We start from the raw sequence: 25,908 nt of genomic DNA on the forward strand, positions 1-25,908 counted from the left end.
TTGGTTTCACTAAAGCAGAGAGGAGGAACCGCAGGCCTGGTGATGGTATTAGGGAAATGATTTCTGTAAATATCTCATAATTAAAGTAGTGGTTTGAGCCTAGGACTTGGACTCTGGAGCTTGGGGTTTGATTGCCCACTTGGCCATGGAAATTCACTGGCTGATCTTGAGTGAGTAGTCTCAGAAAACCCCGTAATAGAGTCACCTTAGGGCCATCATAGGTCAGAAATGATTTGAAGGCACACAGCAAGAACAACAACAACAACAACAACAATTATTATTATATGGGCAAGATTGGGAGTGAGGATAAGATTTCTGGAGCTTGGTGGCTTCCAAGCTCCAGAAATTTCTGGATGAGATGGATTACCTAAATCCATTTCAGTCTGGTTTCAGGCTTGGAGATGGGACAAAGGCAGCTTTGGTCACCTTGGCAGGTAACCAAGGAACTAGACAGTGGGAGTGTGTCCCTGTTTCCATGCATTTACAAAACAGATCATAACCAGAGATTTCAATTGCTCACTGTATATATGTTGACTGAATTATGAATGCATTATGAAACAACCGTTACCTATATTCCCTTCTTTAAATACATAGGTCCAAAACACACTGCAGAAGCAATCCAGTTTGGCATCGCTTTAACTGCCTTGACCCAGTGCTAGGGAATGCTGGGAATTGTAGTTTATTGTGGCATCAGAGCTCTCTGACAGAGAAGGCTAAATGTCTCTCAAAACTAGTTCCCAGAATTCCCTAGCATTAAGCCAGGGCAGTTAAAGCAGTCTTAAATTGGATTGTTTCTGCAGTGTGTTTTGGACTTTAGATGCCAGTTCTTATATCAAAAAAGTTAGTGGCAAATCTCAGTTAATATAAATGGACCAATGATCACGGTGGGGCAAGTAACAGAACTGACAGTTGTAAAACATGATTTGATTTGAAAACCAGTAAGCCTGGTTTATAGCCGAACAACAGAAATACTGTGTAATAATGATACACCATTAATATTATATTCATAGTTTAATCCTATTGGTAATGCTACAGCCACAACTTAATTAAATATATAGTTTTAATAAATGAAACTATAAATGCATGGGATATTAACCCTGCCTAATTAGCTACTGTTCCCAATGTCACAGACATGAGCAAAGTATGACTATTACGAGAATGTTTTGATTTCAAGCCTCAACACATTACTTGGGAATACTGTACATTCTACTATACTTAATGGAAATTACTTCACATAATGTTTACATTGTTGGGGGCGGGTGTCTAAACAAGCAAATTCACAAATAAATATATGTCACAGTCCACATAAGCACATGTGTGTTTCATTCCTATATGTAATTTAAATAAGGTATAAAAATGTTGTTTGCTCACGTTGTTTCCAATGTATAGCAGGCAAATCTGTCACGAGATTTTCTTGGAAAGATTAGTTCAGAGGGGACTTGGCTTTGTCTTTCTCTGAGGCTGAGAAAGTGTGACTTGCTCAAGGGCACGCAGTAGGTTTCCATGGCCAAGTGGGGATTCAAACCCTGGACTCCAGAGTCAAAGGTCCCAAACACACTGCAGAAATAATCCAGTTTGAGACTGCTTTAACTGCCCTGACTCAATGCTATGGAATTCTGGGAATTGTAGTTTATTGTGGCCCCAGAGCTCCCTGACACAGAAGGCTGAATGTCTCACAGAACTACAAATCTCAGAATTCCATAGCACTGAGCCAAAGCAGTTAAAGTGGTCTCAAACTGGATTATTTCTGCAGTGTGTTTTGAACCCTAGTCTAACACTGCACCACGCTGGCTCTCAGTCCTAATAAATTTAAATTATATTGTAGTCAGTTTTTTTTGGGGGGGGGAATAGCTGTTTTAACTGCCATGGTACAGTGGTATGGAACTGAGGGATATGTAGTTTTGTGAGAAATTTAACCCTTCTCTGTCAGAGAGCTCTGGTGCCACAACAAACTACAAATCTCAAGAATCCATAGAATGCAGCCAGGGCTGTTAAAGCGGTCTCAAAGTGGATTATTTCTGCAGTGTGCATGCAGCCTAGAAAGCAACCCACCCAAATTGTCTTTGCATTTTAAAAGGTAAGCCCATTTGTTCAGGGACATTGCATTCATCAATGGCACTGGTGAAGTGTTCAATAATAACAGTGGACATTACAAACGCTATTTCCTGCAAAGCGCATGCGCAGAGTGCTTTCAAATTTCCCGCCCAAACAAGAGACGCCACGCCCACTTCGGGGCAACACCCGGAGAGGGGCGGAGCCTGGCCCGCATGACTGACAGGCGCGGGAGCTCAGCTCAGACTCCCCCTCCCCTCGGAAACAGGGGACGTTTCGTCATCCCTCCGGCGGCAGCATTCCAATTGTTAATTGGTTTCTCGTGCCCGCCCGGCCAGAATTCAAACGCTCGCTCTCCTTGTTCTAAAAATAGGCCGACTCCGCCCTTCTCTTCAATTCGGCTTCCTTAGGGGGCGTCGTAAAAGCGAGACCACCACGTAATTAACTACTCATGGGGGCTGCTCTCCACAATGAGGGGCTTAAGGGGAAGAAAAAAATAAGGCCTCTCACAATCTGCCTCGCTTCACTTGCCCTCTTCCAAGATGGATGCAGTGAAGTCACACACGCAAACGCGCATGCGCACCTTGATGGACCTTTTTCCCGGTGACAGCGGTTCGTCTTCTCTCTACCGCCCTTTTCCAAAATGGCCGCCCAAGCCTCATTGCCAGCAGTATCTGGATGAGGCGCGGAGGAAGTTGGAGGGACGGAGAAGATTCGTGTTTCCTCCTCCTCCTCCGGTGAGTACTAGTCCGGGCGAGACCTCGGGAAGGAGCCCAGCGGGGGGCGGGGAAGGTGCGTGGCTGGGCGGAGGGGCTGGGAGGCGTGTGTGTGTATACATGTTGTTGTATTGTGCCTTCAAGCCATTTCAGGGGTTTTTATGCCTTGTTCAGAGAGGGTTTGCCATCAGTGCCTCCCCCTGCGGCTGAGAGAGTGTGACTACTAGCCCAATGGGATGATTCGAACCCAGGTCTCCCAGTGTGCCAGCCCAAAGCTCAAACACCTGGCCCTTACTGTATCTATGTGTGTGTGTGTGTGTGTGTGTATATATATATATATATATATATATAGAGAGAGAGAGAGAGAGAGCGAGCGCCTGGTGCAGTGGTGTTATTGATCATTGATTATTTTAAACCCAGAATTTTAACCAGAAACAGCAGGGAGACCAAGGAGCCATGGCTGGAAAGGAAACATTGTTATTGTTTTAGCTGCAGCCTTGTTCCCAGTAGGAAATTCATCCAAATTACTGAGACCCCCGATTTGAAAACGAACCAAGTTTGCCATAGCATTTTGAACCAAGAAAACTACAAATCACATTATGTAGGTTACTTGAATTAAACATTTGCACCCCTGTGTATCCATTGGATATCCTAGCGTACGTCTCCATCCCTCCTGGGTTAGCCATCGATCAATCTTTTATCTATATGTTTGCTTTCACTGCCCAAAAACTGTTTATGCAGTACTTCCTTTTATTTGGGTTAGAGTCTTAGGAGCCAGTTCCAAATGGTTTACGTTCCAAAACAGATAATTTGACATAACCTAGAATATCAGCCTTTGCTCTTAGTACATTTCGGCACTATAATCTTCAGCTCCTGAGCATAAGTAAGGGCCCAAACAGACAGGCCAAAGTAAAGCTGTTTCGGGCCACTTTGAAGGTATGCTGTTTAAATGATACATGTGTCCCAAGAGTCCAAAAGCTGCACCAAAGCTTTGGCACCACTTCTGGCCTCTTAAGATGTGAGTGTCATTTAAACAGCATACCTCCAAAGTGACCCAGAGCAGCTTTATTTTGGCCTGTCTGTTCAGGCCCTAAAAATCTACCACAGTGCTTTTAAGGTTGGATTTGAGAGTCTGAAGTAGATTGGTTAAAACTGAGAATTTCACTCATGGCCAGGAGTTGAAAATTATAGTATGAAATGTATATGGAGAGGAAAGGTTCCCAGGATGCAGGGTTTCAGGTCATGTCAAATCCTCTGCTTCGGAATGTAAACAGTTTTGGAAACGGCTCCTAACTTAAGATTCAAACCCAAATAAAAGGAAGTACTGCATAGACAAGTTTGGGGGCAGTGAAACAAAACATATAGATAATAGATAGGTAGGTAGGTAGGTAGGTAATCCATGAGGGATAGAGACGTACGATAGGACATCCAATGAATATACGCGGGTGTCAGTGTTTAATTCAAATGTTACCAATGAAATGTGATGTGTAATTTTCTTTGTTCAAGGAACTATAAAGGGCTGATTCTTTTGGGGGATGTGGGCTCCAGAAATTTGGATGTGTTTCCTTCTGGGGACGCTGCAGATAAATAAACTATGTTTCCTTTTCAATCATGACCCCTGGGTCTCTCTAAGGAAAACAAATCTACACCAAGACCAGGGTTTGAATCCCCGCTTGGGTGGCAAGTCACACTCTCTCAGCCTCAGGAGAAGGCCATGGCAATTCTGGAGTGGAATTCTATGGACAACTTCTGGCAGATATTGATCACAGAGTTGCACTGGAGGACCTACAAATGTCTAGAGAAGTGTTCTCTCTAGGAATATCTAGGTCCTCCAGAGTGATTTTTACAGATGGTATTTATATATGTGGGTTTTTTTCACTTTCACTGGGGTCTTGTGTCCCTAACCTCAGCGAATGTGGAGGGCCTATTTTATATGTAATTAGTTTTCCCCCTCCGCACTGCACAGTCCTGAAATGGTTCACATCATTCTGTGCATTGGTCTTGCTCTGTGTGGTTTAACATTCCTTTCCAGGTACTGGTTCTAATAACTGCTTATTATCGATGGTCATGGGATCTGTAATGGCATCTAATAAAACAAGGGCAGACATTATGTGCCAACCCTCTTTCTGTAGAGTTTTGACATTGCTGAATAGTTTTGGGTTTAGTCTGGGGTCAATCTGGCTAGCCCTGGGCCATACAATATAAGTCCAAAACATACCGCAGAAATAATTCAGTTTGAGAGTGCTTTAACTAATGCTAGGGAATTCTGGGAAGTGTAGGTTTGTGAGACATTTGGCCTCCTTTATCAGAGAGCTCTGGTGCCACAATAAACTACAATTCCCAGAATTTCTTAGCCCTGAATCAGGACAGTGAAAGCAGCCTCAATCTGGATTATTTCTGCAGTGTGTTTTGCACCATATTAAATGTGACTTTCCTTCCTGCCTGGGGAGATGGAGATCTCCAGTCAGAGAATGGAAGACTGCATTGTGATGCGAAAAGGAGGATTTGGGGTTTTGCCAGAAGAATAACTAAAAAGGATCCCATGGAGTACTGTTCCCCTAACTGTAGCTACATTGGAGAAATAAGCACACTTCCTCAGAAAGCGGCGGGGTTTCTTTCTTTGGAGGTTTTTAAACAGAGGCTGCATGGCCATCTGTTGGGGGTGCTTTGATTGTGAGTTCCTGCATGGCAGAAGGTTTGACCGGATGGCCTTTGGGTTATCTTCTGACTATGATTCTTTGAAATGTTAGGCAAGTGCTGGAAGTTACATAGTTTGTTTATCTCTTATTGAGTGCAATTGGAGGGAAGGAAAAGAAGCCACCTCCAAAAGAAGAGAACACCCTTATTTCCTGCCTGTTGGTGTGAGCCCAAGGCAGGTTTGGTAACTATGGCCCTCCAGGTGTTTTCATCAGCACACAACTCACAACAGCCTTAGCTAGCTTAGCCAATAGTAAAGGATTGTGGGAGCTTCAGTTCAGAAAGGTAAAGAGGGCCACAGTTGTATAGGAGAGTGATGGTTCATCCACCTTAGATTGCTTGTTTAAAGATATGTATATTTCAATATTTATTTCTTTGAATTAGTAATTTACCAACCTTAGAAATTATTATCCTTTCACATATAGCTTCAGTAAGTGGGCCTTGGCAGAGATTTGAATACTTGAACATTTAGTTCATCATTTCATTCCAGGCTATTCCTTGATGACTTGTGACACTTTGAATGTTTACTTTCTTGAAGACAGAATTACAAGCTGTGAGATATATGAGAAATCACCTCCATTGCATTCCCTTATCCCTGCCCCAGCTGCTTTTTACTCCACAAGGAGAAAAGGTTTCTTTTTGTTTTGCAAGACCGAAATAAGCTTAAGATGTGATAAATTTTTAGTGGAAAAGCACCCAAATGGATTAACCGATGGTCTCCCTTGCATCTGTCTTGTGTACACCCTCCATGGCTGTGCTTTGTAAATTAAAAACAAAAACAAAACCCAAACAAACAAACTAAAAACGATTGAGACCAATTATTGTTGTCCAGTAATGTTTGTGTCATGTTCAGTTTGGCCCTAAGTATATTTAAGCTCTGTGCATATGTCTGCCTTTTTGTGGATAGAGTTTTTATAGTTGGTTTTACACTTACTGAATAGCAGAAGTTGCTACAAGTGACACCTTGGATTGTGTGGTTGTCACACACAGAGAGGTGCTCTCAAGATTTCCATCCCCCGTATGCGCGCACACACACACACACATCTGGCAGCTTCTTTTTGCTCCCTGGAAAGGGTGTGATAGCAGTGGTGCCACGGCTGAGGCACTCCTTTGGCACTGTATCATATAAATGCAGTGCTGGAGGAGCGCCCTGGTGCTACACACCGTGTGGAGTGGTGCATGGCATCAAGCCGCCATGGGGGCAGAGTCGGGGCACGCATCATATGGATGCCACACCCCAACTCTGCCCCCAGGCTGGCCCTAATGCTAGTCTGCACAGCCCCTAAGTTGAGGCCAAGCAGAAAGAGAGGAAGGCCACATACTAGATGGATAGACACAATCAAGGAGGCCACGGCCAGGAACCTGCACAAACTGAGAAGATGTGTTTTGTCAGGGGAGCTTGGAGGTGTCTCACAGGGTTGCCATGAGTTGAAGTAGACTTGAAGACAGTTAACAAAAACAACAATGGCGCATTACAGACTGCCCCTTTGAGGTGGCCTGTAGGCGCTGCTTTCCCCGGTGTATCGGGGCCTCAGCTGCCAGACCGGCGGCCTCCGAGGCCCCGATCCGCCGCTTTCCAGGCTGCGGAGAAGCGACAAAAGGCTGCTTCCCCGCAGCCTGGAAAGGGATGTCCTTGGGGCTTCAAGCTCCAAGGACACCCCGTGGTGGCGGGGAGGAGGAGAAAGCGGCCCCTTTCTCCCTTGCGTTGCTGGGCGCAGCCATCTAAAGGCTGCGCCCAGCGACGCAAACCAGGAAGGAGCTCCGAAACGGAGCTTCTTGCTCTGTGGAAAGGACGCACTAAGCGCCCTGGCGTGGAGTGACGATGTCACGTCCGCGCCGCCCCGTATAGAGGCGGCGCGGTCGTGACGTCGTCATGGCGGCCCCCATGTGGAAGGGGTGCCACCATTTTGTACGGACTCAGTCCGTACTAGGGTTAGGGGCGTCCGGAAGTGACGCCCCTTTTTAACCCTAGTACGGACTGAGTCCGTACTTAAAGGCCCGTCTATAACGGGCCAAAGGTAGCATTTTTGAAGGAGACAGTTCCTTTTATAAGCAGTGCACAGGACGGAATGGGGTCAAGGTTGGCTAAGCAGTAGAACATTGGCTTTGCATGTAAAAGACCTAGAGTACATTCCTTGACATTTTCAGGTATGGCTGGGAAAGATACCCACCTGAGATTAGGGTGCGTTGTGGCTCATTAGTACATACTTCCCTTACAGATGTTTTAGACCACAGTGCCAAAGGCCAGTGGTGAAAGTTAATGGCAATTTTAGTCCCAAGCATTTGGAAGGCACCAGACTGTCACAGTACTGGGGTTGTTGGTTTTACTTATAAGGTAACTATATTTGTCCCTCCGCATTCGCTGGGGTTAGGGGCTCAAGACCCCCGTGAATGTGGAAAAACAGCAGGTAACAAAAACATGTTTTTACCTGAGAGAACACCTCTCTAGGACTCTATAGGTCCTCCTGTGCAACTCTATTGACCATAGAATTGTGCTGGAGGGGCTATAAATGCCTAATGGAGTGTTCTCTCTAGGAATCTCTAGGTCCTTCGATGTGAATTTTGGTTGAACTTGACCATAGAGTTGCTCTGGAGGACCTAGGTATTCCTAGAGAGAACATATTAATAAAATCCATGAATAATCAAAGTTGCAAAAGTCAAAGCTGCAAATGTGGAGGATGAGTGTACAGTCCGTCCTCGCCTTACGCGGGGGATCTGTTCCGGATCCCTCCGCGTAAGGCGAATTCCGCCTATGCTCGAGCCCCATTGCAAACAATGGGGCTCGTGCGTGGCGGCGTGGGCGGGCGCGGGGCGCAACGGGCGCGCGCGCCCAGTTAATTGAATGGGATGTGCCGCCCCTTCCACCCCGCGCGCGCCCTGCGGCTTGAGCGCGTATGCTCAAGGCCACGTATGGCGCGGGTGCGCTGTACTGGTTTTTTGATTTCAGCAGATAAAACTGTGTTAGATGAAACACAGGGCTGACATGATGGCTTCCAATTTTCACATATGCATTTAGCAGTGAATCAAGCCTTATTTTGGAATTCATATATTCCAAATGCATGCATGGTAATCGATCATTCTAAGAAATATAGCATAGCATGCAAGTAAATTGAGTAAACTATACAGCATAGGAGCAAGCATCGCCTGTAGTTTTTTAGGTACTATAGAGATTAGAGGGACTTTTATTTTAGAACTTTTGGCATACATGCAAGGAAATTATGGGGCATCACTTACTTGACAGCTAAAATTGACTTGTTTGGAAGTATCTCACTGAAAAATGTGGGACCTCTAGCTTGATCCTGTGCCTGTTTGTTCAGAAATCAGTGTGTGGAATGTTCTGTAACCAAGTCCTTACAGGGGAAAATACTTTCTCCATGAGATGGAAAGTAAATGTCTGCGGTATTTGGTTAATAGTTATAAATATTCATAATTTGAGAACTGAATATAGAGCTCAGGTAGTTGAAGAACAAACGTATATTGGTTCTGTGGATGGTCCTGGAAAGACTGTGGATTATATATTATACAACTTTGCCTGTGTAACCTGCTTGTTCTCCTAGGTCTGATAGCAAATCCACAATAATACATAAAAAAGATAAATAAAATAATATAAAAGTAATAGATGCACCATATGATTTAAGGTGTCATTTACAGTTCATACAGCATGCTCCTGTGCTTGTTTACTCAAATCTAAGTTTCAGTGTGTAATCTGGGGCAAATTTGAAAGATGTAGAATTACAGCCTTAAATTTAGATATGAGAAATTTGTCCTGTGGGTGTCCTTTTTGAAACACAACAGTACTTTATGTTAAACAGGTGGCAGCAATTATGTTTTAAAGCATCTTTATACTGAGATTTCATTCTTAACATGTTTATTCTTTTACTCTCATTTTGCCAGACAGGACATTTTAGTGCTCAAGAGTCTTGTTTTGTTACAGAATTCACGCAGAACCCAACTCACAAGCCAGGCACTTTCTATCATTGTACCCTAAAGGCACCAGAATCTGTCTGATTTTGGAGGCTAAGCAGGGTCAACCTTGGTTATGGGAGACCGCCAATGAATACCGGGAGCTGTAGGCTATATTTCAGAGGAAGGAACTGGTAAAACCACCTCTGAATATTCCTTGCTTAAGAAAATTCTATGAAATTCAGGGGGTCACTATAGGTCAATAGGTGACTCGAAGGCACATACATACATATAGTGCAATAGCTTTAAATATTATCTTTGAGTATGAGTCATCCACCAACTACGGTTCTATTTTTAAGGTCAAAAAATCACTGGGACCAATCTGTTGCACTTGACCCTTGGGTTATTTATTCTAAACAATACAGTACTGTATATTGGGACAAACAAGGTCCCATCCTGTTTGGTGTCGAATGTGATGTGAGGAAGCTAAGATGAGTGCATAGATGGGAGACAATCCTTCTCCTTGCTCAAAAGTGGGAGAGAGGGCAGTGAGTGTTTCCTCTCTTGTACATGTTCACTTGATCCTGCCCTGGAGGACCAAGTAGAGGTGCAGTTTACTGTTGAGCTGTCAGAGGATGTATCCCAGAATACCCAGGGCCAAAGAAAATACAAACAAGGAAGCAGTGCTAGAACTCTTCAAATGCTCTGTGACAGAAACTTCTTTATAACTTTATCCATGGAATAAATGAAGATTTAGGGACATGGAATGAGAGAAGGCCTTCCAAAGGCCAAGTGTAGGGTCACTTTGACATCACTGATCTGAAGGTGTGCTCTTGATGGGGCATATCATGGACAATAAAAAGCCCTTGAGGAATTAGGGCATTCAGTCTCAGGATGCTGCCACTTCAGAGCAACAGTGACCATGGGGCAATTTTGTGTCCTCAAGGCACGAAGGGGAAATTACATTGTTTGAAGCTATGAAGTCTGCATGTTGACTTGAGATAGTATGCCAGGAGGGATCCACAGACAACTAAATTAGGCACATCAGGTCACAGTGCCTGTGGCAGTGAAACCACTGGAAGCAAGAAACCAAATAAAAGGGAAGCATTAAAATGTATTACTTTATTTGAGAATATTATTCTCCCACCCACAAAACTAGAAACATTTTCCTGTCTGATTGAAACGTCAAGGACCATTGTATAGAAATATGTGAGTTCCTTAGAAAGTTTTTATATTGTTAGGGATGCTGATGAATTTTTTGCAAAATTTTCAGATCCTGTATTCTGAATCCATGCTTGCTATAGATGTCACTTAATTGGTAGTGCTAACTAAATAAGGATTAAAACTTAATTTTGTTTCCTTGGCAACCTGGTACTTGTGAACATTCTTTGAAAAGCTTTTTATAACTTCACACTTGCAAATCAGATATGTAATATAAAGCATCATGGAAAATGGGTGTATGTGAAGTCAGAGTGTGGTAGAGAAGTTTGAAACTAGGCTGTGTGCATTGGATTATATACTGTAGGTATATGGGTGTTTGGATTGTTGTTTGAAATGCCTTTGTACAGGCTGAGTCTCCTTTATCTGGGTTCTGAAATCCAAAATATTCCAAGATTGTCCACATAGGTGGGTGTCACATGGTTGTCCACAAAGTGACATCTTTGTTTTCTGATGGTTCAGTGTACACAAACCTGTTAGAATTTTTGTGTATAAAATTACATCAGGTTATATGTTTATTATTATTATTATTATTATTATTATTATAAAGTATATTCAAAATATAAATAAATTTCATGTTTAGACTTGATTCCTATCCCCAAGATAACTCATTATGTATATGCAAATATTCCAGAATCTGAAAAAAATCTGAAACCCAAACCCCTTCTGGTCCCAAGCACCTCAGATCAGAGAGACTGAACCTGTAGTTCTTGGCTTATATTGCAGGTGTATTTTTAATTAAAAATACAAATGCTTTACTTCTAGCTGTGCGTTGCATTACAAGATTGGCTACAAGTTGCAAAACATCCGGTCTCTAAAACAAAGAAATGGGTGGAATAATTTCCAGATGGCGGGTAAGTAAATTTTCTTGAGTAGAGGTGGATTTTGTGTATGTGTGCATGCATTTCCTGAAGAACCAGGTCTCAAATGCTATTTCTAATAAATTTCCTGTGATACAGAATGAAGAGCTGAACTGGTATAGTGTATTTAGGCAAAACAAATTATGGCTAGATTTATTGGAAAAGTTATATTTGTCAGTACGTTGATTCAATCTGAAATGGTTGGTTTTCCAAACAAAGTAAGAGACTAGAATTTTTAAATTGCAGAATATATTGTCAGAAATCACAGAGCAGGCCCAAATTAACCACCACTTCCTAAACAGTAGCTGAAAAGTAAGAGATTTATGTGTGCTTATTCAGTTGAAATCAACAGGCATATATGTGTTTTATGCTGTGTTGGATTGTATCTAGTTCTGCTGGGAAAGAAGTGCTTTGGACAAATGTTCTAGAAAAGCATGTTGTCAGCAACCAAGCACTGATCAAGTAGCTAGTTATTGTCTAGAAAAAAGTACTTGCTGACATGAAATCTGCTGAGTGTTGGTCAGCTAATTCTGTGATGTCTGAAAAGCAGTCTCTGGAGCAGCATAATCTCTTTGTTAATTAGAGGCACATACTTGTCTGGGGATTGTTTTTGAATCAGCATCAACAAAAAACAGCATTTTCCAGCAGTGAAATGCTGAACATCCTGAGATGGATTGCTCCGTCCTCTTCCGCTGATAGGCAGGAATGGCACAGACCTTCGAGGAGCACCCTTTAGTGAAAGTAACCCCTGGTATGGCCTCATGCCCTATATGTCTTGGGTTTTTTTCTCTTTTTCTTCATTGTTTCAAAAGATCTTTCTTAAACAGCAACAACACTGACATCCATAACAAGAAGGCTTTCCATCTTCCTCTTGTTCTTCAGTGAGATCCCTAAGTGGGAATTCCCTCTCACATGGAGAGGCCTTTTTAGCCACTACGAAGTTATAGCATAAGCTTTCGTTTACTTGCTGTACTTCCTCTACTTGGCTTATATTCCACTGGTCCTTGGTTTTGTGATTCCAGAACTCTAGGTAAATTTAGGGGCTCAACAGACCAGCGTTATACGCTGGCGTGGGAGTGTGGCATACGCACGCTGTCTGCCCTCATGCCGTCCGCCTGACCAGGTGGCATCACACTGCATCTTTGGCACAGCGTTTACATGTGCTGTGCCAAAGAAGTGGTGAAAAGCTGCTGTGGCAATGGCTAGGGCACCCTTTCTGTGGCGCAAAGGCCAGATCGGGGCGGCGGTGTGTGGTTGCAGCAGCCCCGATCCAGCAAGGAAAGGGGCGGTTACAGGCCACTCCAATGGGACAGTCTGTTGAGCCCCAGAGTCCCATATTTAAGAGGGATTGATTGTTCATTGTTTCTGAAAGAGTTGGTATTTGTTCCTGGAACCTGTATCCTAGCAGAATGTAGTTCTCTACAAGTGTTCAAGCATAGTAGCTACATTCTCATCCCTATTTTTGTTGTAAGATTAGTCTCTCTGTTTGTGTGCCTTCAAGTTACCTGTTAACATATGGTAACTCAATGAATTTCATAGGGTTTTCTTAGACAAGGAATACCCAGAGGTGGTTTTGCTAGTTCCTTCCTCCTATATAGCCTATAGTGCCTTCCTGCTTGCATTATGCAGATACACAAGCTGGGTTTTTGTCACTTCAAGTTATTTCTGACTTAGCTTTCTTGACAAGATTTATTCAGAGGGTGTTTTCCATTGCTTTTCTTTAGGACTGAGAGAGTGTGACTTAGCCAAGGTCACCAGTGGGTATCCATGGCTGAGTGGAATTCAAATCCTGGTCTCCCAGAATCCTGGTCCAGCATTCATACCACTATACTATGCTTTCTGTTAGCACACATGCTCAGATTTAGTATACTGTACAGCTTCATATATGGATTTGCTATTTAAAACTGAGGAAAAGAAAGTTTATTTTTCTTTGGCCGCATACAGACAGGCCAAAATAAAGCTGGTCCGGGTCACTTTGGAGGTATGCTGTTTAAATGTTGCATGCGTCCTAAGAGTCTGGAAGTCGCGCCAAAGTCACGATCCAGTCCTAAGCACTGGAGCGCAGCTTTGGCACAGCTTCTGGACTCTTAGGACGCATACATCATTTAAACAGCATACCTCCAAAGTGACCCAGAGCAGCTTTATTTTGGCAGTCTGTATGGGGCCTTTGACATATTTCTTGTAGGAACTTCTCCCTCTGCAATTCGGTAACAGAAGGATAACCTTCCAAAATCTTTTATGATCCTGTAGTCAACAATTCAATCATTACAGAATGTTCTCAGTCTTCCAACAGGATGGTAATAACCTGTTGGTATGGACAGAGAGAGTTTTTAAAGTGACTGATCAAGCTTATCCTCATATAAATTCAGATATAATTCTGGAAAAAGTTCCTGCTAACACAAGGTGCATCCATGCATTTGTATGGACTCACCAGTGTCTACGGGGGTACATGTTAACGTAATCTGCCTTTTACCTAATTATGGCAGTAATCTTATACAGATGATTCAGATATTTTACCCAGAATAGTGAGAAGTTCTTTACAGACTCATCCGTATACCTGTATATAATAAGACTATTGCCATAGTTAGGTAAAGACCATTAATTGAAAGCATAAAAGGATGAACAGCATGCCTCCAGTTGAGTGGGCCAAACACTTTCCTGTGTTTTGCCTTCTCCTGCTGAGTAGGCTGTCTACTGTGTAATAGAGTAGAGCAGTCTTAACTCTTATAGGATGACCTGAACCAACAACTGTGGCCTAACATGGGCAAGTGGCTGCCACTCTCTGTTGTTAACATTTGCTAAATTCTCTTCTGTGCACATGATAACTCCTTTTTAATGGGTGGTGGTGTCCCTGGTTAAACCCTCATGGTCAGTTACCAGGAACCTGAAGGCACAAAACCCTGGTCATGGTCGGTTACCAGGGATAGGCTTTGGCAAGAATTTCCCTTATCTCTCACAAGCCAGGGATTTAACTTTCTCCTATGGGCATGGAATATTTCTCAGAGACATCTCCATAACATCTTAGCCAGTTACTCAACAGTACTTAGATGCTTTGATAATATTGCTTATCAAATCCTTGTATGTAATACCTTGAAATATCTATCCTGGAAAGTAGTCTTCTGATGGTGGTTACCTGTGCTTACAGACTATGAGAGTGGGAAGCCTTTCTCACTGGGAAACAGGGAACTGAGTGCAATTTGTATAAATTCAGTGATTGTATTCCTGGTTCTTTGATCCCAAGGTAAACTCTATTTTTCATAGAATTAGGAAGTTATGTTTTGCCATCTTTCAACTTAGTCCCAAGAAGCCACTGGAGAAAGTCCAGCATACCCAGGATGTTTGAAAAGTATTCAGACTTAACTAAATAGAATGAAGAATCTCTCCTTTCTGCTTTTCTTTCCCTTTTCCTTCCATCATAGTTGACAGGGAAGAATGTTTTCAGTCTTCCTGTTCAACAGATGGCTCAAGGCCTGCATCACTCAATTCAAGCTATGAGTCCTCAGTGTCATTGTTACTTGGGGAAGTTGTTGCTGACCCCATTGGGAGTGTTAATACCCATTGGGAGTGCAGTACAGCCCCTCTGGTAGTCATCTGCCAGAAGACAGCCATCAGGAAGTCAATCCTACCTTTGTGAAGTCGAAGGCTTTCACGACTGGCATCCATAGTTTTTTTGTGGTTTTTTGGGGCTATGTGGCCATGTTCTAGAAGAATTCTTCTAGAACATGGCCACATAGCCCAAAAATCCACAGAAACCCTCCTATAATCCTACCTTTGTGATGTGCTGGAAGCCAGGTGCTTTTATCTCTGCCAAAGCCTCATTCGATGAGAGGATGCACAACAGACTGTTAGGAATACAGTACTTTATTCTGAAGACACCAGTAGTTTGTTTTCGCACCCTTTATTTGGGATACTCTGGTATGTTCCACCTCAGGATGTTCAGCCTTTCACTGCTGGGAAAAGAAGCATTGGTTTTACCTGTGATATGTTCATTTCCATCAGTGAAAGATGAACTTTCTCCCCAACCAGCATAGTGGTTGTTCAGTTACTGCTACTGTTGACTCATTACACTACTAGTTGTCAGAATGGGAAAGTGAACTGGCCTTACCAAGGGCTCCTCTCACTAAAGAGTCCTCCTCAAAGGTGTGTGTGTGTGTGTGTGGGGGGGGTAACCCACTTTCACTATTGGAAATGAACATATCATAGATAAGACCAATTGCTTTATATTAGGGATGCGGAACTTTTGGCATCCCAGGTATTTTGGACAATAATCTCCACAGTTCTTTTTCATTGGCCTTGCTGGATGAGGCATATGCCGCCAGATATAGTCCTTGCTAGCATTCTGAGTATATTTTATTAAGGAGCTTTATAAGAGCTCTGTAAGATGGTTGTTGGTTGCTGTCAAGTTGACTTATGACAACCCAATTAGAAACCTCCATGTCGCCCTGTTATCAGTAGCCTTGCTCAAGTTTTGCAAACTCAGGGCCATGGCTTCCTTGATTTAGTCTCTGCATCTGGAATGTGATCTTCCTCTTTTCTTACTGCCTTCTACCATACCAAGCATCACTCTCTTTTCTTTTAAAAAATATTTTATTGAAACTTTATTGTTAAAATCAAGGATAGATACACCAATACAGAAAAGGAAAATAGGAAGAACAAACATCCAATCCTTCCTTATATCTACAAACATTAATAAGCACATACTAACATGCGCATAATAAACATACTACAACAATAATAAACACAATACAAGACTTCAGTCTTTCTTCTGCTGCAGTTGTTAACTGAACCTTCCACATTTCTTTTTATCATATAACACTAAGCCTTATCTGAGAGATGTTTACAGTGTCTCTTTGCTCATTGAGAAAGGGAGAGGTGTTTCTCCAGCTCACAAGCTGCTGACTACAGTCACAAAGGTGGAAAATCTGGTGCCAAACGTTGACGTGTTGCCTCACGCGCTGCTCAACATCAAAAGCGTTTTAACAAAATATACCTTATCTAATCCACTAACTGTAATCTTAGTTTACAATCAACACACAACTCTGACCTTGTCTATTTTAACACCAACTATTGAAATCTATTAACATTGTATCCTCCTTTGTTGTGCATATTCTGTAAAAAAAAAAATCCATTCTTTCAAGAACACATTTATAGATTTCCCTCTAATCAGATGCGTCAGTTTCTGCTTCTCCACTTATTATCCATCCCCCCCCCCCCCACCATTCATTAATTTTTGGAATTTTGGAATTCTTCCAATATTTAGTATACACCAGCCTAGCTGCCAGTACCATATACCAGACAATCTTTACATTTTCTTTTTCTATTTTTGAGTTTTCATCAAAAATTTCTAACAGAAAGAGTTCTGGATTATTGTCTTTTCTAACAAGTCATGTCTTCTCATGATATCTCTGTAAGATAGGCAGTTTTTACTGTCCATAAGTTTACATATTCAGCTTGGACTTGCAGCTGAGAACACAGTAACAGATTTAGAAATCTTTGTGATTTCAAATCCAGCTAAACTTAGTTGAAATAAAGCTCCACTGGAAGCAATTCATTTATGATGTTCTGGCTAATAATTTCTGTTTGATTCTTTAGCACTTGGGTCTAATTTTAGTTGGATCCTTTATGTTAAATGTGAACAAATGGCATTCCACCATCTTAGACTGAATTCCGCCATCCCCCAGCATTCCCAAGGGATTGTGGGAATTATATTCCAAAATATGTGGTGGGCTTAATAATAATAATAATAATAATAATGATCAATTATATTTCTTTCCCACCTCTCCTCAAGACTTGAGGCGGGGTACAACACGTTACCCATTCCTGTCCTATGTGTTTGTCTGAATTGTGAATAGGTTAGCGTTGAGCCAACATAGACAAAACAAATATGCTCTGAATGGCAGCCTGTTTCTCAATTCTCTTTGATTATGGAATGAAATGTAATTGAAGTGAAAACTGTGTGTGCTTTGGTTGAAATAGTTGTGGTTTCTAATAAAATGCTGTATGAATTTTGAAAGAGGCGGATAACATGGGGCAACTAATTTTCATACCTAGACATAATGTAGCAATCCTATTAGTCCTGTGGAGCACAACTGTCAAGCATTTACATTTGCGTGTGTTGAGTATGATTTGTTTTCTGCCAGTCTGAACAAGTTTCATAATTCACATCAGTTACTATGGAAAAGACCCATCTAATTAAATGGAGCTCCTTCACACTGAAATAAATAGCTCTTTCTTTTTTTAATGTCCAGATATATAGGGGTTGAGGAGAAGCTAACACTCTCAAATTTGAGGTTTTACATGTGTACTGATTTGTGTACTGCAGGTCTGGAAATTGTGTTGCCCATGAGCCACTCCCAGCCCTTGTTGTGGGTCTAGTGTGACCTTGGAATTTACCAATTTTTTCAGTCTCCCTCAATATCCTTCCATTTTTTCCCTTAGCTAAAAACACTTTTTTGGCCAAAAAGCTTCATATCATATCAGATTTATAAAGGCTTCAGATTAGTTAAATAATCTCCCATCTAGAAAAGCATGAAACCCTTCTACTGATAGCTAAAAAAAGCAACCAGTCTCCAAAACTGCAATTGCAACGGTATGGCAGTGACAATGGTGGTTTTTTTTAAAAAATAAAAAGTATTATTTTATTTAATGTTCAATTAAAAAAAGTCTTAGACAAAAATTCATAGTAATGTTCTCAGCTACATATGATGTTTTAATGTTGCAGCAATAAGGAATAAGGAGATATTTAAAAAAAGAGAAATTATTATTCATGAGCGTCAATAAAAGCAAACCAAATATCTGAATATAAGTCCATTTGTAAATTATGTTGATAATCATTCTTTCTAATATTGCAAGTGTTGTCCATTGGATCATCTCTGTCCATTGGATCACTCTGTGTGTGTGTGTTTCCTTTCCAGTACTGGAGTATCAGTCTTAGCAACAGAGAGGGCATGAAAGATCCATTTCCGCTGACCATGTATTAAATTCCAAGAGGTGGGCAAACAGTATAAAAGGGTAAATAAAATGTATCACTGAATACCAAAGAACTTTCTAGCATGAAATTATTTTGTGTAATTATTTCCCCCCAGAATAAGGCAACTATAGGGCATTTCCAAAACATATGGGTTAAAGAAACATTAATAGTGTTATCCATCTGCCAACTTCGCAGTTCGAGAGCATGTAAAAGTGCCAAGTAGATAAACAGGTACCACTTCGGTGGGAAGGTAACAGCGTTTTGTGCAGTCATGCTGGCCACATGATCACAGAGTTGTCTTTGACAACATTGGCTCTTCAGCTTAGTAATGGAGATGAGCACTGCCCCCTACAGTTAGACACAACTTGACAACCTTATCAAAGGAGAAACCTTTACTTTTACCTTTTTATTACAAAGATGATGTTGTGACCAGTATACCTGGAACAGCAGTTTTTGTTGCATAACACGTAATTGGAGCTCTATAGTCATTCAGGGTTATAGATGTTAAAAATTCTGACCATTGATTGGCCAAAAGTGGGCACTCCAATTCTCTAGTCCATTCCTGCTGTAAATCTTGCATGTCATATTTTTTGTAGATAAAAATAATAGATCATTAGCTTATGTACTCGGTGAGCCTCAATAAGTATTTTTAAAATTAAAAGGAAGTTCAGCTGCACTAAGAACTGCAGAGCCAAATCAAGATTGTAATAAGTGTTGTAATTGTAAGTATTGCTATTTAGCTACTGAAGGTAGATTAAATTGATCTTGCAAACTTGAGAAGGACAGAAGCACATTATCCATTAAAATAGAAATCCTGTTTTCTGCCCATTACTTTCATAGAAGTGGCCTTTTCCCAGTCTTTAAATCAGAATTTCTCTATAGGGTCAGTTTAGCTTGGACATATAAATAAATTGTGTGTGTGCGTGTGCATGCCTTCAAGCTGCCTGTTGACTTATGGTGATCCCATGAATTTCATCAGGATTTCCTATGCAATGAGTACTCAGAAGTGGTTTTGCCAGTTCCTTTCTCTGAAATATAGCCTACAGCAATTGGTATTTGTTGGCACTTTCCCATCCAACTAGTAACCAGGGCTGGCCCTGCTTACCTTCCACAAGTCTTAGGGTATTTTCCTAGCGATCAAATTGGAACTGGTGGAACTTGCCATGTAGTCCTAACTGCGGAGATTGTAGGTGATACGCTATCTGTTCTAGCAAACTGAGAACCTAATGCCATCTTAACCTTTTCCTGGAGGAGATCAGGGAAGTATAGATGATGTTAATGCCATTTTATCCCTATGTTTCTAGCCTGGACCAAGATATTTGTTTTATTGAGTCAACCTGGCAGACTTAATGAGTTTAAACTGAATTTGGATTTAAATGCACATCTCTGTGGCTCTTCTGTATTGACCATCCCTGAGAAGGAAAAACGAGAAATTGCTACAGTCAGTTTATTTGGCTGTCATGTTACTAATAACAGTCTGGGAATGCTGTTAACTAAAAATTACCCTTGTTACTAATAACAATTTGGAAGTAGTCTTAACTGAAAATTATCCTCAACTGTGTTCAGTGAAGAAATACAGAGTTGTCTTCTGTTCTTTCTCTTTCTAATCCTTCTTTCTTCACATCACTTTATTTTATCAGCACTTTCAGATACAAGTCTCATTCATTTTTTCTTTTTGACACTTGGTGCAAGATCATTATTTAGTTCAGCAGAAAAATCTGACTGAGATGTGGCATATAAAAGGTTTATTTTACTTCCTCAGGATCAGAAGATTTTTCCAAACCATCCAAATCAGCTCTTTCTCAATCCATTTTTATTTCCCTTTAACAATTAAATGTGTCATGTGTGGTACATGTGCAGTACATGGATATCAAACATAGTCTAGAGGCCAATCTTGCAAAGACTGAGCATGGTATAGTGGTTTGAGTGTTGACTAGGTCTCTTGGAGACCAGGGTTCTACTGCCTGCTGAGCTGTAAAAACTCGCTGGGTGACCCTGGGAAAGTTAAACACTCTCATAAGAGGAAGGCCATGGCAAACCACATTTGAATACAGAAAACCCTAGGGATGTGGTCATTGTAAGTCAAGAGTCTACTTGAAGGTATATAACAACAGCAAGCCCAAAGCTGGAGTTCCCATGCAACAATGGGATAATCATATGGAATTTCATTTTTGTTCCCATTGCTTAGATATTTCTCTTTTCCCTACAGCATAATGTAACTTTGTGTGTATATAATAGGAATGCATCTATATGTGTATGCACACTTCTTTTATTGGTTTGAAGTAGCATCTGTTTCCCGGTTTGCCTTTATATAGATCAACAGACTAGTCCTGCAGAGGATGGGTGGGAAAAGCTCTTGTTGGTGACTCTGCCTCATCCATGTCCTCTTGGGCTTGTGTTATTGGAAGGTGGAAGAGGCCTGTCCCCCTCCACCATGCTTTTTCATGACCCCACCGTCAGGAGTGGTGTTGTTTCTTTTCTGTTTGTAAGCAAGGTTTGGCAGGCTCTTCTTCCTTTCCACAGTTGTTATAGGAAATATACATTAAAGTATTTTGCCTAATAAATGTATTGTTATATTTAAATTGTAGAAATATATATTTTTCCAGTGTTGGTTGCTTCATCTGCTGTCTTCATTCATCTCCATGAGCTTCTTACTCTCCTTTATTTTTTTAATGATTTCCTGATGAATGTCCATAAAACAGGGATCCTTGGCCAATGTATGTGTGTGTGTGTGTGTGCGCGCGCGCACACACACACACACACACACACACACTAAGACTACTTAATAATAGAATTTTTTTACTCATAATATGCTTTTATTTTAAGAAAGTTATGGGTCTAGATAAGTTGGCTGTTTCCTATTTTCATCTATTCATTTCATATATCACAGAACAGATCCACAAGATGCAAGCTATTGTAAAACTCTGATGTTTGAATATTATTTTTGGCCTTGTCTACACTGAGTCATTCATCAGTTCTGATTGCCTTTTTTTAGCAAATGGCAGTATTTCCCATCACATTTTATTTTTCTCATCTCATTTGTTAAGGGGGTTGTGATGATGGGAAAAATGGTAATCCTTGTGATCTTTGTCCTTTGGTTTGTGATTGTAGAAGTAGAGTTGCTAATACAATTAGAAAGGACGTTTGAAAAGTCGTATATTTTACAGTACAAATAATTGCATTTTGTCTCCAATTTTGGATTCACTTGTTGGCAATGTATATAACCCAGCTCTTGAGGGTCAAATTTCACACCCATTTCTTTTCCCTTGTAAGCAGACAAAGCCTTCCACTGTAGAAGTATTGGAAAAAATTGATAAGGTATGTTTGATTTTTTAATTATTTGTTCTGAGAGCTAAATTTAGTGTTTTGATATTATTTTTCATTGTTATATTTTATAATTTGAATTGATACTATGGACTATATCTGGATATAGTCATAGTTGGGATAGACATACTAAAATGAATGAGAATTCATAATCATGATTAACTCAGTTGCACTAATTTTAGTGAGTCTACTCTAAATATGACAAAATCTGGATCCAAAGATCCTGAACTGTAAGAAATATCTGAATTGTAAGGAACCATTTTGGTTTTGCCTGTTTATGAGAATCAAGCAAAGAACAGAAGAAACTATCAGTGTTAGTATAATAAGAAGCACTATCCAAATAATTAAGGAGATGGGCTAGTAGCACACACTGCATTTTGTATGTATGTTTCTTAACTGACATTAATAATAGTAATAATAATAATAATAATAATTTATTTATATGCTGCCTCTCCCACAGGATTGAGGCAGCTTACAATAGCAAATAAAATACAGTATAAGATACAACATATATTAAAATAGATTCTATTACTTCCTTGCGCCCAGCTATACTATAATAAAATAAATAAAATATTATTAATCTTTCTGGTGAGAAAGGGCGAGTGAGAGAAAGAGAGAAACCATTTGTCAGTGTAAATGGGGAATGGAGGAAGGCCACAGATGTAGAGATGATAAGGAAAATAAAAGGGATATTTCAAATTACTTTTCATCTTCAGCCAGCCAGCCAGCCAACCAGCCAATTAACAAAGCATAGCTTCTTCTTGTTCTTTTATTTTAAATACCAATTAAGTGACTTGTTATCTATAACTTATTTGGAAATAAGATAAGTTATGAAGACTGGCACAGCAGACATCCTTAGAAGTTGCTGACGACTTAAAAAGGAAGGAGTTAAAAGAGTGGGTAGGAGAAGAAGCTTTGCTTACAGTGAACCCGAGAAACTAAAAATCAATACTGAACAGCACCATAGAAGTTGAAAGTTACATGGCCATTTACCTTCACCCTACCCACCAATCATATCTGCATAGACTGTGGAAATAATGTGTTACAAGTAATTTTATCTGTAAAATGGGGCTGTATCCACACTGTAGAAATAATCCAATTTGACACCACTTTAACTGCAATAGCTCAATGCTGTGGAATTCTGGGAATTGTAGTTTTGTGAGACATTTAGCCTTCTCTGTCAGAGAGATCTGATGTTACAACAAATGACAATTCCAAGAATTTTATAGCATTGAGCCATGCCAGTTAAAGTGATGTCAAACTGGATTATTTCTGCGGTGCTGACACAGTCTTAATGAGGGCATTAGGATCTTCATACTTCATATGATCCTTTACAAGTAATGGAACTTAGTAAGGGGGGACAATCATGGATAGAAGCAGTTCTCTTGGTAGAGTTGGGAGGGTGCTGTCTCTTTCCTACTGCACCCCTCTTTACCCTGAAAATCTTCTTTAGAAGCCTGGCAACTCTCTGCAGTCAGTTTTTGATCAGCAATTACTTGTTAATTTGCCTAACTTTTTAAAGGATGGTTAAAATGCTGTCTTGAGTAATGTACCCTGCCTTTTATCCATGCTTTTTTTTAAAAAGCAAATCAAGCTCGGTACAGACGGGCCTTATGGCACGTCTTGATGACGTGCTAGGGTTGCCTCGGGGCATCGCTTATAGACACCCCGCAACCCTAGCACGTATTCCGTACGCCAAAATGGTGGTGCCCTATACAGATGGGCGTCCGCACATCACAGCGCAGTTTGTCTGCTGCAGCTTCCTCGTGGAGCAAAACAAGGCGCAGTATGTACTGGGCCTTAGTCAATAAAAATGCTTTTTAACAAAAATGATAAAATTAGTGACAGGAGTTGCAATGAGTTATATAACAGATTAATTTTAAAAAGCAATTCCAAGCTTTAAATCTGTTGTTGTTTGTGGGAAGAGAAGGTAAAGGGAAGAAATGCCCACTAGTGCTGTTCAGAATAAGGGAACAGATTTTTCTCTGTGAAATCTGCCCTTATATTTTTCGCGTGGCCTAATTCAGTTGCTGTTATGTGGTCATGCTCCTTGAACTTTCTCGTTCTGCAAATCAATGACATTCTCACCCAGGCTGTTGATATAGCTGATCTCACCACAAATGACTGGTGTACAAGCCTGATAGTGCAGCCTAAAGAAAAAAAATAGGGTTGAAGTTCCATTAAAGTCAATAAAAACTTTCCCCCAGTAAATATGGTAAGGATCAATACGTTAGATTAGCAAATTTCAGATGTCTATACAGAATTGGTTGGTCAGCTCTGCTGCATCCATTATGATTCTAGAAAATAAAGTTTTCTGGTTTCTGTGCAGCTGATTCCCTACTTTTACCCCACCACAAGACACACCATGTGTGGAGAATTGCACTTGTGTGGGAGGTGCACGTGTGTGCTGCTCTATATATAGCTGATTGTGACTTACATTTAACATTAAGGATGTGGTTTATATTTGATACCTGGTTTAGTTCTTATATTGGTTTTCAGAATCTTCAGGTGAAAGGGTCAGAAGTATGAATGATACTAGTATTAACTATTACACTTCAAAGTGTGTGCTATTTTTAACCTACAGGATATTCAAGCATTAGAAGAATTTAGAGAGAAAAATCAGAGGCAGCAGAAGCTATGGGTTGGCAGGTTTCTCCTCTATTCGTCTGTTCTCTATCTTCTTACCTGCATAATTATCTATTTTTGGTACCTTCCCGATGAGTGGACTGCGAGGTTCGTTATGACACTCCCTCTTTTTGCATTTCCATTGATGTAAGTAAAATATGCCTTTTTAATAACTATGTATTGTGCTGTTTTTGTAGAGGCAATGAAGAATGAGTTGTAGTAGGTTGGGTGGGTGTGTATTTGGCAGTTTTAGAGTTTATAAACGAAGTTCCTTGCTGGATAGGACCCACAGCCTACCCGGTCCATTATGCTGATTCTCAAAGATCCCTAACCGTACACTGTACTTCGTTTTATCAGTCCTGAGTTTCCCACCATTCACTTTCATTGGATGACCAAAGAGTCTGCTATTATAACAAATGGAGGATATGGGAAATCTCCCTCCACATTTCTTCCACATGATGCATAATTTGGTGTACCTTCACCAAATTCCTTCCTTGTTTGCTGTCTCCTCTTCTATTGAATTGGCCTTTGCTGCAACTTTTTCTTACACAGGATTAACTTCAGTCCTTGATAATTCTGGATGCCCTTCTCTACATCTTTCCCAGCTTTTTGAGAGACAGGGACTTTGGCTGTACATAGTATTCCTAACTGAGCTGTTAATGTGGATCTGCTTTAAGACTGAGTGGGAACACCAGCGATTTTCTTGTTTTGGGGGATGGACAATGAATGGAAGATAGTTGTCAGTGCAAATTTGGCTGAGTGGGAGAGTGTGTGTTGGGGGTTGGATGTGAGCATCCTTATCCATTACTGGCTCTGCCTACAGCTGACTGAATACCCCCTTTCACCAAAAGAATGTGGCACTCAACTTCAAAAAGGTTTCCCACTCTTTAACACTTCATTTATCCTTATTTTATTGAAAATATTAATTTGTGGGATTGATGTGGTTTTGAAAATTGAAAAAACAGAGACTTATTGTGTGAAACCAAAGTATTGGAAGATGTGTCCTAAGAGGAGACAGTTGAACATAAGTTTATGATTTTTGGGAAGAAAAGTATAAACAGAATGTCTCTGTTAAACTGTGATTTTTTGCTGTCTTACTGTTTGGGGGTATTAAGAAGCAGTAGGGGAGTATTTCAGGACTGCTGATATAGCAATGGCTGCCTATGCTCTCCCTTCTACTTAATGAAACAGCAGGGAGAGGAAGAGACCAAAGAAGCTACATAAGTTTAAAAGCAAGGATGGAGAACATGTTGTTATCTAGATACAACATGTTTTACCCCTCAGAATTGACTTTGCTCATTAGGGCTGATGGGGGTTGCAGTCCAGTAACTGGACTGCACTACAGGTGAATCTGGAGGCTCATGTGTTCCTAAGCCTGTTTTAGAGAGAAGTGGAAAGGGTTTTCTGATAGACCACTTGGAGGGATGGGGAAAAGGACTTAGTCTGTTTCTACTATTTGCTTCTTCAGTGCAAAATTCTTTATCATTCAGGATCCTGAACTGGTCCACCTCTCATCACTTTCACTGAATATTATATTGCAAGA

At 40.8% G+C, this 25,908-nt stretch overlaps 1 protein-coding gene across 3 annotated transcripts in view; it reads left to right on the plus strand.

Moving 5' to 3' along the window:
* Positions 1-2,679: 2,679 nt before the first annotated feature.
* The window catches only part of LOC149313730 (endoplasmic reticulum junction formation protein lunapark-like), a 62,823-nt gene continuing 39,594 nt past the window's right edge, over positions 2,680-25,908 (plus strand). Inside the window, exons 1-4 of one of the 3 annotated variants that reach the window (XM_089519703.1) lie at positions 2,680-2,844; positions 11,352-11,440; positions 21,690-21,734; positions 24,325-24,512. In XM_089519703.1, coding sequence (XP_089375829.1) covers positions 11,414-11,440; positions 21,690-21,734; positions 24,325-24,512 — 260 coding nt within the window. In that variant the 5' untranslated portion in view covers positions 2,680-2,844; positions 11,352-11,413. The remainder of the gene's footprint in view (positions 2,845-11,351; positions 11,441-21,689; positions 21,735-24,324; positions 24,513-25,908) is intronic. The other 2 variants (XM_089519705.1, XM_089519704.1) reach the window with 2 other exon arrangements.

This window comes from Sceloporus occidentalis, unplaced genomic scaffold, assembly GCF_023333645.1.
Source record: "Sceloporus occidentalis isolate IW3139 unplaced genomic scaffold, rSceOcc1.0.p SCAF_4, whole genome shotgun sequence".
Classification (NCBI taxonomy): Eukaryota; Metazoa; Chordata; class Lepidosauria; order Squamata; family Phrynosomatidae; genus Sceloporus; species Sceloporus occidentalis.